At 37.9% G+C, this 16,265-nt stretch overlaps 1 protein-coding gene across 1 annotated transcript; it reads right to left on the minus strand.

The window, feature by feature from the left end:
• Nucleotides 1-830: 830 nt before the first annotated feature.
• Nucleotides 831-15,340, minus strand: LOC145485131 (inositol-3-phosphate synthase-like). The gene is made up of 10 exons (XM_081463815.1): nt 15,056-15,340; nt 11,337-11,637; nt 10,644-10,773; nt 9,521-9,771; nt 6,343-6,495; nt 5,570-5,728; nt 5,352-5,435; nt 4,651-4,845; nt 3,293-3,510; nt 831-2,832 (listed from the first exon to the last, which is right to left on the minus strand). The coding sequence occupies exons 2-10, from the start codon at nt 11,610-11,612 to the stop codon at nt 2,610-2,612; spliced, it is 1,689 nt and encodes a 562-aa protein (XP_081319941.1). The 5' UTR covers nt 11,613-11,637; nt 15,056-15,340; the 3' UTR covers nt 831-2,609.
• Between the last annotated feature and the right edge of the window lie 925 nt (nt 15,341-16,265).

The raw sequence follows: 16,265 nt of genomic DNA on the forward strand, positions 1-16,265 counted from the left end.
AACATTTTCTTCAATTTGTCGAGCAATACTGTTGCATGGTAAGTTGAAAACTGTTATTGCGCGTATTATCATTCGTGTTGCAAGTGCCGGGTGGCAATATGTTGATCAAAGTAGGGCTCCTCTCTACTTTGTGGAACGGGATGCTGGCTGAACTCTCTTCATACACATAAACCTAAGTCGAAGGAGAGCAAAGATGGTAGGAGAGGAACTGACAGAGGGAAGGAACGCATACCTTCCCTTTCTTTCTCGCGTTTTTCACCCCCTCTACCCTCTCCCAGTTTAGGCCTGCAACGCTGGCTAGTACACATTTAATTCTCTTCGTTTTTTTAAGGCGAAGTAATTACGGCAATAACTGCTAGTAACTTGTCTTGCAAAAATGTTGCAGTTTAAGTTTGTGAGTTTTATTGTGTTCATCAACCGTGTTGCACAACTTGCAACGCAGTGCAAAAAGCGATTGAAGCCAATACATTTTCTTCTGAACTGTCACGCATGTGCTGCACTGCAAGTTGACAAAATATGGGCGTTGTCACAACTTGAAGAGTTGCTGCGTGTTGAAAGTTGCAACATGTTGCCCGTAGCATACACGACTTCAACTTTGTGTAACATGTTGCAGCAACTTGAAAGACCACACAATAAAGCTTTTCAAATTGCAATGCTTATTACAATGAACAAATGCAAGTTCCACATTGAATCGTGACTGAACTGACGATAGCTGCGAAAAACGCAACCGTTTTGAGAGTTCATGAAGTTGAAAATCCGGCGTAGTACATGTAAACACTAGTTTCCCTTTTTTGTTGTACAGTGCATGGAAAAAAACAAGAGAGACGAAACCAAATCATTTGACTTTTTAATTGTCTGTTCTTTCGAGGTTTCTACTTGGTAGGTTGGTGCTAAGTTAAATATCAACACAATTACATTTTGTAAATTGCTGTGTTTTCGTATAACTTTTGTTCGAGAATACATTCATTACACGTGATAGACACGAACAAGCGAAGGAAAGAAAACTAAGTATATAATCCGCCTTAAAGATTTGTGTCCAATTCTTAAACTGTCAGGTCGTTTCGTGCTCTAATGGAAAAATCTACTCATTTCAAGACATAAACACCACGCTACCAAAATAGCCCGTGTCCAGCCTTCCACGTTCAAGTTTTCTTAACTAGGGGCATGAACATATTATAACAAATATAACACAACTACTCTAAAATATCAACCGCATCAGTAGACCCTCAGGCTTAACGAAATAAAACAAACAACAAAAAAATTCACCTGAATATGATTTCATGCTCTATGTTTTTCTTCTACCTCAAGTTAGTTTAAATCTACCAGCTATCACGAATGCTGCTCTCTGATTGGCTACACTACTTACTAGTGGACAGATTGTAGATTTATACTATAACAATTAGATTACTTGCTCTCGATTTCTCTGCATGATGGTTTCTTCGAGCTTCGCCCTCGTCAGCTATCACGCGATAGAAATCTCGAGCTCACAATGTAATCGCTAATCAAAATTTAACCCTGACGAGGATGGTCTATAGAGTTTAAATTAAACCCTAGAATTATAATTTATACATGTCAAATATTTTCCTTGGTATTATGATCTCTGCTGATATAGAGCGTTAGCAATGCAATATATTTTGCTCAAGCCTTACTGTACAGAGTATTAACATCTTTTAAAACATTTTTTTCCAACATAAATACTTAGTTAGAAAAAAAAATTACGTCATCAAATGTAAAACAAGGTAATAAATTAATGACGTTCATTTGGATTTAATTATTAGTTACGTTTGCATATCAAACTAATACTGGGTAATAATGCTTCCAGATACTCTCGCAGTTTACTGCTTTACACTTCAAAGATTATCATTCAACTCTTTACCTGCTAATATTAACACCAAACAGCAAACATATAATCATCTTTTCAACTCACATAAAGCGAAATAACACATTTTTTTCTAAAACAATAAAAAAATCTTGTCTCAATTTCTTTTGTTTTTCGTTTAATTTATTAAAAAACAAATATCCTCTTCTGGATATGAAGCTGCCAATTGGTAATCATCATATTAATATGAAACCATTCTGGGAGACTCAACAAACCTGACAACAGACTTTCCAGAGCAGAAAAAGATTCCTTTTTTTTTTTGTTCACTCTTTTCCTGCCCTTGTGTGCAAGTTAGTTGATGATGGTTAGCATACTATTCGCAACAGTCCCTTTCACACTCGCTGAATAAGAGATGGAGAAATGCGACCGTGCTGGAGTGAGTTGGAAGTGTAATATATAGGAAATGGGACGGAGGGGAGGTGCAAAGCGCAGTACTTAGCATGTAGAAGCAAGCAAGAAGGAGAGACATCATAATGCGGCCAACATTCAAAAGGATTCTTACGCGAACTGGGCTGAATTGAGATGCAGAACTCTTATTTATATTCGCTTAGTAAGGGACTGATGCCAATAGGAAGACCTTAAAATTCTCACTGCATATGTTATACCTTCCTCTCCCACACGGCTTCCCATAAAGAGGACTGGGTATGAATGTGCTCTTTACTGTCAAAATTCTCAAGCATTTTGAGACCTAGCAGAAATAATATTATATTAATTGTAAGTCTTAATTATTCTAGATTATTTCCTTCACTTGAGTGAAGCAACTAGAATCTCCATTCAAGTAGGTGTGTTTGAAGTCCTTTGTTTCACCGTTGATATAGCCATTCTTCTTCATTCCGTTCTCCAGGTGAGACCTAATGTCTGTGTGTCTGTTCTGCATCAAGGGCTGGTGTACTTCTCTTGAATGCTTGTGTTCCAGCATCATGTGGTTTTGTGGCTTCAAACCAACACATGCCCTGCAATCACATTTCAGAATGTTAATCACTTCTTTCTAGCATGTTTAGTTAGTCATTCTTCATCATTTTGACTGAAAAGGGTGGGGGTGGGGATGGGGGGGGGGGGGTGGGTGGGTGGAAGTGACCAGATCATGACCCAAGCTAAATAGAATGATCATTAACCTTCTCAGCTCACAACCTTTCACTGAATCATAATTCATTGCAAACTAAACTAAAAAGTCAATGACAATATCCACTCTATCCCATAAGCCCCTTGAACTGAACAATGAATACCTTTCATTTGATATTATTTTGAAAAAGCTATAATGGGGACATTCCATGGAACCAAGATTTACTAGCCTGACTGTAGAGTGTAGACATTTATTTTTTTTGAATAAAAGGAACTAGGAGACATCTGCATGCAAGCTAAGAGTCACAAGATTCTTGACTTTTCCAGGCTGCTGTTTTACAATCAACTTACCTAAAAACATTTTCGATACAACTTCTTTGCTTGAAGAGAGCATTAACAACAGGAGTGCCGTCAGGAACTAAAGGTGCTTTGAGAAGGTAGCTGAGAAGAGAGAGCACTGGATGAAACGATTGGAATTCATGATCATCTCCAACTTTAAACTTGATTCGCTCACAGATCTCGCACAGGATAACCAGGTCCAGGATAATTGGTGCAGCCAATAAGGAGTCCTGTGGATAGATCAGTTAAGAAAAGTTTAAGTGGTAGGAAAGAAAAACACTCCTCGATTTTATTTTGTATTTTGCAACTAATGCTTGCAAAGTTCTTCCTTTTAAAATCAAGGCTGTGGCCTAACAAAAATTCTGAGGAACCCAAAGGTTCCTCACCATAAAATCCTGTGTGCCCAGCACTTAAGTTTGCATGAAAAAAAGTAAGTTTTCCAGTTGCCCTGAGGCAATAGTTAGTGGCCTGTAGCACCCTGGTGCTTCTAGAGCCCAGCCTGTAAAATCAACCAACCAATATCCAGAATTTCAGGATAGCCAGGGTTCAAATAACCTCCTACACAGACACTCTTTGCCGTGGGAAAGAGAGAATGTGTAGCAAGCCCAAAGAGCCTCTGCAAAGGATGTCTAATTCATACATGTAGTTGCCACACACATCACTTTAAAAAATTCCCAACTTTTCCCTAATACACTGTAAAAATAAATTTCCCCAACTAAATAAGAACAAAATGTCAGATACAGAAGCGGTCTCCAGCCTCCACTAATGACCATCCTTTATCAATCACCCATTCAAAACTGAAAAGTTTTCAACAAATTTGTTTTCTCTATTATGGAAACATCATTGAGATCAAAGTACCGGTAATCTGAAAAGTTTCTTCCAGCCTTCAGTGGAATTTGATCAACAATGTTTAATAATTTCCCTAACTTTTGCTCAAATTGCCCATTTTCCCTGATTCAAAATAAAATCCCTTGCATTTTTCCTGACAGTGGGGAATTTAACCACGACATTTCCCGAGCTGTGGCAAGCCCATCTTTTTTCAAAAATTTCAATCCATTCTATTTCTCAATTCTCTGCATGGAAATTCCCACTAGCCACCCAAGACAAAGACAAAACTAGTTAAGAGCTTTTGGCTCTTAACTTGGTGTAGAAGACACAGCTGACGTAAAACAATAGAGAACAAAAGGACAAAAGAACTAGAAAAACAGTGAAAACAATAAGTTTGTGGGGCAGTGTTCTTTTGTGACATGACAGTTTTTGTGTCTTGTACAGCTTGAACCAAAGTTTGATTGCTTTGTACATTAACTCAATTTCCAGTTCTTCTCCTGCGTCTTTCCCTGCTAATGTTGAATGAGTCCCAAGATGCATACCTCACAAGTGTTATGTAGCACAATGGTGTTGAGTCCATGCATAAATATCTCTGATGTGTACTCATCCATCGCTCGCTTGCTGTCCCCTACATATGGAACGTACTTAATAACCACGCAGTGGTCAGGTTTCTCGCCTTTCTCATAGAGAATGCGGTTTGATTCCACCATGTCATCTACCACATTGCTCTTGGAAATCTGTAACAAGATTAGATAAAAAAAAAACCATGCCATAGATGTAGATAAAACACTTCATCATAATAATTATAAGAGGAAACTATTCTAAGCCCACCGCACTACATGTGCGGTTCTGTTCGGTGATCTTTGCGAATCATTTGCAGTGTGTTAGCGAATCTTTGCGCATTCAGGTCAATAATTCAGAAAACCCTTTTTGGTTTGTTAACCAACAAGTGTCGATTCAGGTCTATCTAGTGAATTCCAGGGACAAGGGTTTTGTTAAGGGCCAGGTACTGGGAAAATTGAGTGACTGTGAGGAAGATTTTGCCCAGGACTGGTTTGACCATCTGAAGTTGTGGTTTTCTTATAAAGAGGTTCGGTTCAAAACGTTTTGCCAGCCTGTAAAAACCAGTTGCCCTCTGACTGAAAATGCTAATGAAACCCCTAGCGAGATAACTAAGACTTGATACAGGAACCACTGTAAGATAATGAACAGACAATAAACAGAGTTGCAGGGTGATGTTTACCTCTTTTGATCTAAACTGCTTTGGTGCTGACAAGTTTTTGCCATCGTTGTTTCCAAGATGGTTGTAGCTAACAATGGAAACAGGCTGCAATTGAACCAAACCATCTGTCAGTAATTCTAATGCAAGGAATGAAAATCTGAAATACATCACATTACACAAATCATGGGACAAAATGGTTCAGATGACTACGAAACTTTGTTGTACTTTAAATCACACACCTTCAGGCCAGCACTAACTAAGAAGTCAACAAGCACAGATTTCATTTTTGTCTGTCCGGATTTGAAGTCATCACCACCGATGAAGGTTCCATGCTTCTTTGCAAGTTCAACAACTCCTGGGACATTGGTGTTTTGTGGCGAGCCATTTATGTAGGAACACTGTAACACAAAATTGTACAGGTGTACATTATAGTTTTGATTGATAGTCATAAACCACTGGTGATCATTGTGTCAAATCTCAAAGAGAACACTGTGCTGTGCAGAACATGTATTTAGACTTAAATAACTTAATTTATTAAATGCCATTGGACCAGTGGTCATTGCGCCCATCAAGCCCCCGTTGTCCGAAGCCTGGATAATGCTATCCACCGGATACTGCAATCCACTTTTCGAACGGATTGAGCCAGATGTATACTGATTCTGCCAGTACATAGATACTGACAAAAATACATGTATATGCTTTCAATTCTTTCAAACACAGTGGGACCTCATTAATCCGGTAACCAAAAGGCCACAAAAGTCAGGCCATATATATAATGGGTCCTTTAAATGAGAAAATGACTGACTGAGCTTTTGTTTGGACCAGAATAACAGAATAAAGTGGCCGTAACAACGAGGTGGCTGTAAGGTGAGGTTCCACTGTATAACTTTGTGATATGCATTTACATCCAGTCATTCATTTTATGCATGACATGAAGGTCATAAAACAGTGGGCAGTGGAACTAGCTACTTTGGAAGTGTCATGATTGTCTGTGAGAGAAGTCACATTGTACCTTTTCTAAGATGCTGGCAACAGCGAAGATCGACGATGGAGACACTTCCTCTTCATTCCCTGCGATAGAGCTCAACAGGTTTTCAGCAGTGTCATTTAGACCTTCACTAACATCACAGAACCTCTCAGTATTTGCTGTCCATAAAACAATAACCTGCAAGGGACAGGACATCGGCCACTGTCAGACCAAATGCATGAAATTGCTTGACTAATTCTACATGATCTGACATTATGATGGAGCACCAAAATGACTAATTGTAGCTTAACCTACTGTAGTCAAAAATCACAATCATCATATGGATCTGTGGTTTGTTTCACTTTAATAGCCTCCCCAGACTTGCATAAAATGTGACACACACATCTGCTTTGAAAATCATCCCACCATGCATTGGTTAGCATACCAATTGAAGGGGTGAGTGCAAAACCATGCTAAGTGACGATTTGGGTGAGAAAAAAAATTTTCGCGAAAGGGCTTGAATTTTTGCATGTGGTCTTCAATGTAATAGAAAAACGTGGTCCTGGTTTTTCTGCATATGCAATATCTCGAAAACGAAGCAAAGCTTAGCGGAAAAACTACGGGACATTGTTAAACATACCTAAACAAAACTGCATGCGAAATTTGGAGCGTTTTCGACAAAGTTCACTTTTGATTAAAATACCTAGCGCCCTTTTCCCGCCGAGGTCTTCAAATAAACGAAGCCGAGCCTTTGGTATGATAAACAGAGCTGACCCTTTGTTATAATAGCCAAGCCAAGCCTTTGTTATAAGTCAAAGTCTCGCCTCAGTTTATTATAACAAAGGATCGGCCCGCCGCGACCGCAAGGACTTTGATTTTACTTAGAAACCAGCAAAATGCCAATTTCACGCAACTTATATAAGCTCAAATTCGTTGATTTCAGGTCAAAAGTGGTTAAAACGTTGACTCATGTTAATGCACGATGGCAAGGATGTTGATTTCTCTTAGAAAGCAGCAAAATGTCAATTTCACGCAACGTAAAAGCTCAAAAATCTCGATTTCAGGTCAAAAAAGGTTTAAATGTTGATTTCATGTTAACCCGTGACGGGAAAGTTGTTGATTTCACTTAGAAAACAGCCAAATGTTGATTTCACGCAACGTATAAGCTCAAAAATGTTGATTTCAGGTCTAAATAGGTAAAAATGCTGATTTCACGTTAACGCGTGACGGCAAGGATGTTGATTTCACTTAGAAAACAGAAAAATGTTGATTTAACGCAGCGTATAAGCTCAAAAATGTTGATTTCAGGTCTAAATAGGTAAAAATGTTGATTTCACGTAACGTGTGACGGCAAGGATGTTGATTTCACTTAGAAAACAGAAAAATGTTAATTTCACGCTGCGTATAAGCTCAAAAATGTTGATTTCAGGTCTAAATAGGTAAAAATGCTGATTTCACGTTAAAGCGTGATGGCAAGGATGTTGATTTCACTTAGAAAACAGCAAAATGTTAATTTCACGCAACGTATAAGCTCAAAAATGTTGATTTCAGGTTTAAATAAGTAAAATATGGCGGCCGGAAAATAGTGTTAACATCTGGAACTTACTTTGGTTATCTGGGACAATGACTATCTGCACTGAACAAATAAACATCAAATAAGCACTTTTCCAAATACAGCAATGTCTTAAATGGCTAAAAATCACGAGATAAATACATATTTTTCGACAAACACGATCATAGCTTTATGTCACGCACTGCCTAACAGATCAACAAATTAACCCTTCTGCGCAACGTACGGGTCTCCATACATCTGCATGTCCGCTGATCCCAGAAGTTCAAAACACTACAAATCATGCCGATATGAAATAAAGTCAACGCAACCTGGATCACAGATCTATGTTACAATCGATCACTACTTGTTGGCCATTATTATCTTTAAATGAAAAAAGCCGAAACAATCTAGTTACCAGTTCAAGAAACGCGAGCAGAACATGATCACAATGCATGCCGGGAAGGGTCTTTACACCTCGTGCGCGGGAAAACATGGCGGTCGATACAAGACAAATTTTATAAGTCAAAAACCAGTTCTCGCTTTCCAAACTTTGACACTAGCAACGCTTGGCAAATGGGCCACAACTCACGAGAGGGTATTTTTCTTGGGCAAGAACTGCTCTTGGACTTTGCTGCCTGGCTCGATCTGACTTCGAACGCCGATAACACGATTATGGTATATCAGCTGCCTTCGAAGTTTCAGAACACATTTTGATTCTTTAAAACATGCTGATGACTTACGGGTTTATCGAGGCTTTATGATGCCTCTCAACCACCAGGCAGGCACACAAGGTACTTTAACACAATGCTTAAGATATTAGTTGACAGAGCTCTAATGTGGCACATCTCTTTTTTGTTCGATGGTATTTCATTTGCCACTCGATCGATTCACGTGTTGTGCTCACGTCACAATAACCGATGTAAACAATCTGTTCCCAGATTTCCACTCTATATATGCTGTGAGATTTGATTTTGACTTCATACACTATAAACAGTCTGCCTGTTTGCTGTTCAACAAATAAACTCCTAAAGACATGGCTAGGAAAAGCCAAGTATTTTTGCATACGTTATAACTCGAAAACGAAGCAAAAACCAGCGACAAAAATACAGGGCCGCGTTTTTCTATTACATTGAAGACCACATGCAAAAATTCAAGCCCTTTCGCGAAAATTTTTTTTTCCACCCAAATCGTCACTTAGCATGGTTTTGCACTCACCCCTTCAATTACTAATGTGCACCTAAAGACGAAGCCATCTGATAAGACATGCAAATTATGCAAATTATGCAAATTATGTAATCTCAAGGTTGCACTTGGCTCAGAGGCCCACACTACCAGGACATATGATCATTTCTTTAGCAGAAAGCAATGCAACTAAGAGTATTAAATCTTCACCTGGGTTGGATTCTACCAGATTGGAAGCATTTAATGCTGTTGGTAAACCCATGGCATATAGCCAGATTTCCCTAATCAATACCCATTAATACTCTAAAGTGGAGCAGCACAATGTAAGATTCAAGTGTCTTGCCCAAGGGGAAATGATGAGCCCAGCCAAGGCTTGACCCTGGACTGCTATATTACAGCAGATTTAGATTTATCATGGCAGAAACTCTCCATACCCTAGCAGGGTGCAAAGTCAGCCAAATATCAGGTTTGCCCTTAAGGAAAACAAACCTTATCTAGACTGTTCTTGGACTTAAAATCACGAATGTCCATCCGTATTTGTTCCATCATCTCTTGCTTGGTCCCGGACAATACATTGTCAGCACGATCAACCTGATTTGCTGCGATAAAATCTGGGCAGTAGATAGATGGGCGTGGTTTTAGTTTTTCTAGGTGAGGTCTGAGTTGCCGTTGTAACCCATAATCCAACACCTGAGCTCTCTCTGTGGCATCTGCTAAATTGAGGGAGGAGATATCCCACCCTGAAAAGAATGCATTAATAATCATATTATGTAGTGCCCTGCAAATTATTGAACAGATTCAGTCTAGACCATGATGTATATTTCTAAGCAAGGAGGTTTAAAAAGTGAACTAGTCTAGTTGGGTATTAATTCAAACTTTGAGATTTAATAATCTTCAAGCCCTAGGATTTCAATTTCTTTGGTAACAGTTTCTCAGTTCCATGCCCAGTGATTGTGGGAAACGATGGGTAATGGAAAATTTTTGTGACAAACTTTCAAGCTTGATTTGGACACAAATAAAAGAAAACGAAAATAGCACAAAATGAAAAGAACACTGTATATAATAAGTTTACATGTACTCAGTGGTATGGATCTTGGCTAGTAAGCTTAGGTTTGTAAGCGATGTGGTGTTCTCCAAAATGGGGAAACAATTTCAAAATCAGTTCAACATTTCCTCTTCCGGACTGTTTTGTTACTTATTTTAAGTCAACTGTTGTACTTCTTCTTCTTCACAGTGGATGCCATATGAACTGATTGCTGGAATGAAAACCTTCACCCTATATCAGCCGTTCATCCGCCATCTTAAATCGGTCCCGGACTACATTGCACATACTATGGTAATGCGATACACTTTAGCAGGGATACAACATGGCACATAGGTGATATGAAACAACATTCTGACTAACAGAACTCAGAGGTTTCATTAACGTTTTCAGCAGGATGACAACTGGTTTTCACAGGTAGGCAAACCTTTCCGAACTAAACTCCTTCATAACAAAAACTTTCCCTAGATGGTCAAACTAGGCAGGCAAAATCATCCTCACAGCTGGTCAATTTGCCTGGTGCCAGCCATTAATGAAACCCCTCAAAACTGTCTAATCGTCACTACTTACCATCAAAAACAATATCATTAGGGTGGACCATCGGTAGGAGATCCTTCAGGGGTATGAACACATCTCCATCAGGTCCTGTACCCAAGCATACTGTCGAGGACTGGGTCAGAGAACCGACATAATTTGCTTTCTGTGCCAAGAAAATAATAACACTTCCAATATAAGTAATTATAAAACATTTGCAACTTCAACATTGAATTTTCCTGAGGACAAAAGAAAAATCCACGTCAAGTATAGACTGTATGCCTTGAAAAAGATAATATACTGCATTAGAAAATAGCTTAAGGAAAAATGCTGAATGGATGCTGAATGGTTTAAAATAGTGTTCCCATAACTAGATAGAAACACAGAACTAGCACAAGTTGTTGGTGTAATGATGGCCTGAGCAAAAAAAATTTACATTTTGATGACCAAAGTAAATATTAAGTTGTTTTCTTTTTTTTCTTTTTTTTTTGGTGCAGAATTTTCTAAAAGAAATAGAAAACATGTTCTCCATGTTTCTATTGAGTTTTGGAAACACTCATGGAAGTTTGGAAGAACTCAAAAAAGCTGTTGAAACATTCACCTGTCGGCCTGTGTTCCCAGCATTTCTTGTTCTCCCAAACTTCCACTTGTGTTTCTATAACTCAATAACTCAATAGAAACACAGTAGGTGTTTTCTATTTCTTAAATAAAATAAAATGTGCAACAAACCTTAGTTCCAAGTTTTGTGTCCCATGATAAACCCAGCTTGTTTGCCAGCACAGCTGCTGTTATGGTGCATCCATTGTTGCCTCCCCAGCCGACCAACATACATCCAACCTTTGGTACTCGCCTCTCAGTCCGAAATGTGTACTGCGTCTCCACAGGTTGAACAACATATGAACCCTTTGAGTTACAGTCAACCCTGGTTGTTTCATATATATACTTGCTCTCTATGTAGTCTGTGGTATAATGAACATTTGGACTTTGAACTTTAAAGGCTTCCATTTTGCTTGCAATTCAGTGTCAGGATCTGTTACAGAAAGGAACATGACATAACTTTTCAGTGTCATATAGAATTTCGACAAACTTGATTGGATGACTTTTTCACATTTGAGTCATGACAGCAGCATGGACGATAGGTGGATGCTTTGTTCATCATGTAATGTTGTGATCAATTTATGTTTTTTTTTTTAACCCAATTATTTTACACACAGATGCTTAATCATTGTTCCTTTATATTCCAATTGTCTAACAGATCAAAATGTGGTTTCTTCCACTGAAACCTTGTAAAACAAGCTTTAAATAGGTCATGGAAAAAAATCGTGTAATTTGCATAATTTATCGCATACATAATAGCCCTTTCTTAGTGCATAATCTGTCCATATATGGCTCTCATTAAGTTTTAATTCACCTGTAGCCTTGATATTTACATCCATAACAAATTTGTTACTTTATGGTGGATTTGTTTCAACTACAGCCAAGTTCACTGGTAGCAACAAGGACCCATCAAACATGCTCAGTCGTAACAGGTACTAGGGGTTACGGCCCTTATTGACAGCATATTAATTGGCATAATTTTTTTTACTGGATCCTATCAGAACATGCTTTGTATTCCACGAAAGTTCTTAAAAGATAGAACCCTCGAAATTTAAATGCAAAAGAGAGAGAAAGAAAATGCCCTGAAGGTACCTTCCACGTGGATGGGTGGATATTTTGTTCATCATGCAAGGTTGTAATCGATTAATCTTTTATTTTCACTCAATTCAAGACAAGATGCTTATTTATTGCTCTTTTATGTTCTAATTGTCTTCAGAGCAGTTTAATTATTTTATTTCCTCTGAAACCCAGTAAAACATGCTTAAAATGGGACAGAGAAAAAATCAAATAATTCCATAATTTCTTGCATACATAATAGCCCTTTCTTAGCGCATAATCTGTCCTGACAATACACATAATTTCAACTTTTTTTCTCACATCCTATCAGAAAGCCTTATGCATTCCCCTAAAGTTCTTAAAAGATAGAATCCTTGATCTTTCTTCAACTAAAAAGACAAGATCGCAACTACTGCCAAATTTTTAATTGAAAAAGATAAAGCAAGAAAATACCCCAAAGGTACCTTCCATGCGGACGATGGGTGGATGTTTTGTTCGTCATGCAAGGTTGTAATTGATTAATCTATATTTTTTACTCAATTCATGCATAGATGATAATCATTGTTCCTTAATGTTCCAATTGTCTAACGAAGCACAAACGTGGTTTCTTCCACTGGAACCTTGTGAAACAAGCTTTAAATTGGTCAGGGAGAATAATTGTGTAATTTGCATAATTTATCGCATACATAATAGCCCTTTCTTAGCGCATAATCTGTCCTGAAAATGCCGCATTAAAGGCTCTCACTAGGTTTTGATTCAGCTGTAGCCTTAGTCTTCACACCCATAACAAATTTGTTACTTTATGGTTGAATTGTTTCAACTACAGTCCTGATAGCAACAAGGATCCATCACGCATGCTCAGTTGTAAAGGGTGCTACGGGTTACAGCCCTTATTGATGGCATATTGGAATAATTTCTTTTTTTTTTTTATCACACCCTATCAGAACATGCTATTTATTCTACCAAAGTTCTTAAAAGATAGAAACCTCATATCTTTCTTTAACTTAAAAGACAAGTTTGCACCTTCCACCTAATTTAAATGCAAAAGACAGAGCAAGAAAATACCCTGAAGGTACCTATGGGTGGATGTTTTGTTCATCGTGTAAGGTTGTAATCAACTGATATTTTATTTTTCACTCAGTTCATGAATAAATGCTTATTTATTGCTCCTTTATGTTCCAATTATCTTCAGAGAAGCTTAAGTGTTTTATTTCCTCTGAAACCTAGTAAAACAAGCTTAAAACAGGTCAGAAAGAACAATTCAAGCCATATAAATGAGCGATTCAAACCACATGAACGAACAACTCAAACCATTTCAACAAACCATTCAAGCGACAAAAACCATTAAATTGCACAAACGCTACAGGATGGTTTTTGCAAACGAAAGTTTGAAATGTTTCAAACGACATAAACGCCAGAAACAATGACAAAAGTGTATGGTTTGTGAACAAGAGTGTTGGGTGACTTGTTAAAATTTTGGTAAGTAGACTAACTTGTTTTGGATTTTTACATTGTAACCCAGCAAACGAGAATAAACAAACATGCAGACACTTTGCTTAGATAATGGAGAATTCAACTTTATAATTATTTTGAGTCACATTCATTCTAATATACCAAAAATATATGGTAAAGTCAGAAATCGTCAGAAACTGCGACTTGTACCCCAACACGGTGTGCATGGCCTTCTTTTTTTCACACCCTATTAACTAGTGGGCCAAGCTCACAAATGAGCATCTCTGTACATATAGTAGTAGTAGTAGTAGTAGTAATAATAATAATAATAATAATAATAATAATAATAATAATAATAATAATAAGGTTCTTATTGCGCATTTAGAATTCTCAATGCACTTACAATTGCATATGATTAAAAAGAATAAAAACCTAACTAAAAGATACAGTTATTAAAATCTATGACTAGGTTAAAAACTATTAGAAAAAAAGAAATGTTTTAAGGTTCTTCTAGTAGTACTCAGGCTATGTGACAAAAAAAAAAAACAGTTTATGGCAATTTAGGTGGTTCAACAAAGAAAAACCTTCCTGGCTATAAATTACGATAAATCCGCCTAGAAACCTCACAGGAACCAAGGAAACACGTGCCTGAAGCAAGGTAAGTTTATCTAAGTTATTCATAATCAGACTTTGCATTTTTTCGGCTTAAAAATATAACCTTTTTTCCATAAAAAAAATTGTTTCCACTGCTGTGTAGCTTGATTTCCTACTATAACGTGTACAAAGATGACTGGGCCACCTGTGCCCAATCAGAATGCCTTATTATGGTACCACAAATACAGTATCCACAAAAGTTTCTTAAATATAGAGGCCTCAGCTAGTCTCTCTATATCTACATTTCTACCGGTCCTTGCAAACTGTTACCTTTAAAGACTCTGTTAGTAAGGCTTCGATTGTCTTGCAAAAGCACGATTACATGACTGCACTACTACTCCAGTCCAGTGTTTCTACAACACGTGTAAAGGTCGTGAGTAACGACATTTTGCAAACTTCAAACCCTTATCTACCCCTTTGGGCGCGAAACTCCGAGATAATTTGCAAAAATATTGCTCAAGATACATGTCGAGAAAGTTCGTCAGATGAATGAACCAACCTTTAACACTTTATTTCGAAATTCCTTCGCCTTGAAACAAACTCGAAATTCTTGTGCAATCGTGCACAGCCCTAGCTACAATGCATGCGGTTTCGGTTGAACAGAGACAACTTTAGAAAGATGTTAAAAGAATCATGCATCGGGAAATTATACGTACTTATCTTTAGTTTTTTTTTTTTTCCCAACTTACCTCAATATCTGGTATTTATGACTTGTCAAAAGGAGAAAATATACTCTATGATCCACTATTCACCCGCAACCGAACTTCTTCCAATGTGCAGTAGAGTGAATCACACTTCGAGCAAATCAGATGGAAACAACGCCTGTTTGGGTTAGCCAATCACATTCCTCAACCTTTGTACTCAGGGCTCAGGTGATGTTTAAAACCACGGCGACAAAAACTACTCCCGTGTAGGGTGGGGAGGGGAGAGCGGCAGTGTCTCGGGTAAAAATAGAGATCATTTACATTTTTAACCGCAATGAATGAGTTGCCCGTAATCGGATACCCGTGTCTGCGCGAAGAACTCTGGGATCGTCAGGGGGCAAACATTGCTAGTCGCTAGAAGGAAATGTATGGCGAAAAGTTTTGAGGTACAAGAAAACGATTTTTGAGAGAGATCAACGCTTTTTCGCCGTCGTTTTTATCGCGAATGGATTTGGTCAATGTTGATATGTGGAATATGTAAGTTTTTGTTTGAATAACCGTGAAATATGCGACAAAATCTACCGATAAACTCCGTTGCTTGCGTGAGGTTTATTGTGAAATTTACATCGCGTAATGGTCTGAAAATATTACAAAATTAATTAGGTATAAATCGAGAGGAAATAACCCAGTAAGGCCTTTTAAGTTGTGTACAGGCTACTTTAGGCTTATTTGAAAGCTCAGTCATACAAATAATACTGGAAATAAGCCCGGTGGCGATCATTGTACTGTCTGGGGTTGATTTCATGACAAATGAGTCCGCGCGACTCGTACTGTGTGGCTACTGTGTTGCTCAAAGCCTTTGTTTTGCTTTTACAAGCACGTATTTCAGTGATTTTCCTTTTCTATAACAGATCAAGGGTGGCTCCTCTAATATATCTCTGAGTATTTGTATTAAAAAGTGCCATTTGTGCGTGATTATGCTTTCCAAAGTTTGGTATTGACGGTTGATTGAAATTGCCCGACACAAAGGGTAGTAGTTCCTTCTACAATTTTCGATTTCTGTTGTAGAGCTTCTTTTCTGTCTTTATATTTAACTTCTCGGAGGGTCTTTTCTACCATTTGCTCCGGGTAGCCTCTCGAGATCAGGCGTGTATTGAAATTTTCAATATTCTCTTCAATGTATTTCACAATAAACCTCACGCAAGCAAAAGGGAGTTTATCGGTAAATTTTATCACTTATTTCACGGTTATTCAA

Source organism: Orbicella franksi, chromosome 4, assembly GCF_964199315.1.
Source record: "Orbicella franksi chromosome 4, jaOrbFran1.1, whole genome shotgun sequence".
NCBI lineage: Eukaryota > Metazoa > Cnidaria > Anthozoa > Scleractinia > Merulinidae > Orbicella > Orbicella franksi.

Coding starts and splice junctions, on each gene's coding strand:
- LOC145485131 (XM_081463815.1), bottom strand. CDS start 11,612: ATGGAAGCCTTTAAAGTTCAAAGTCCAAATGTTCATTATACCACAGAC. Junction 4,846..5,351: donor AGCAGTTTAGATCAAAAGAG/GTAAACATCACC, acceptor ATCTTGTTACAG/ATTTCCAAGAGCAATGTGGT. Junction 3,511..4,650: donor TGCTACATAACACTTGTGAG/GTATGCATCTTG, acceptor ATCTATCCACAG/GACTCCTTATTGGCTGCACC.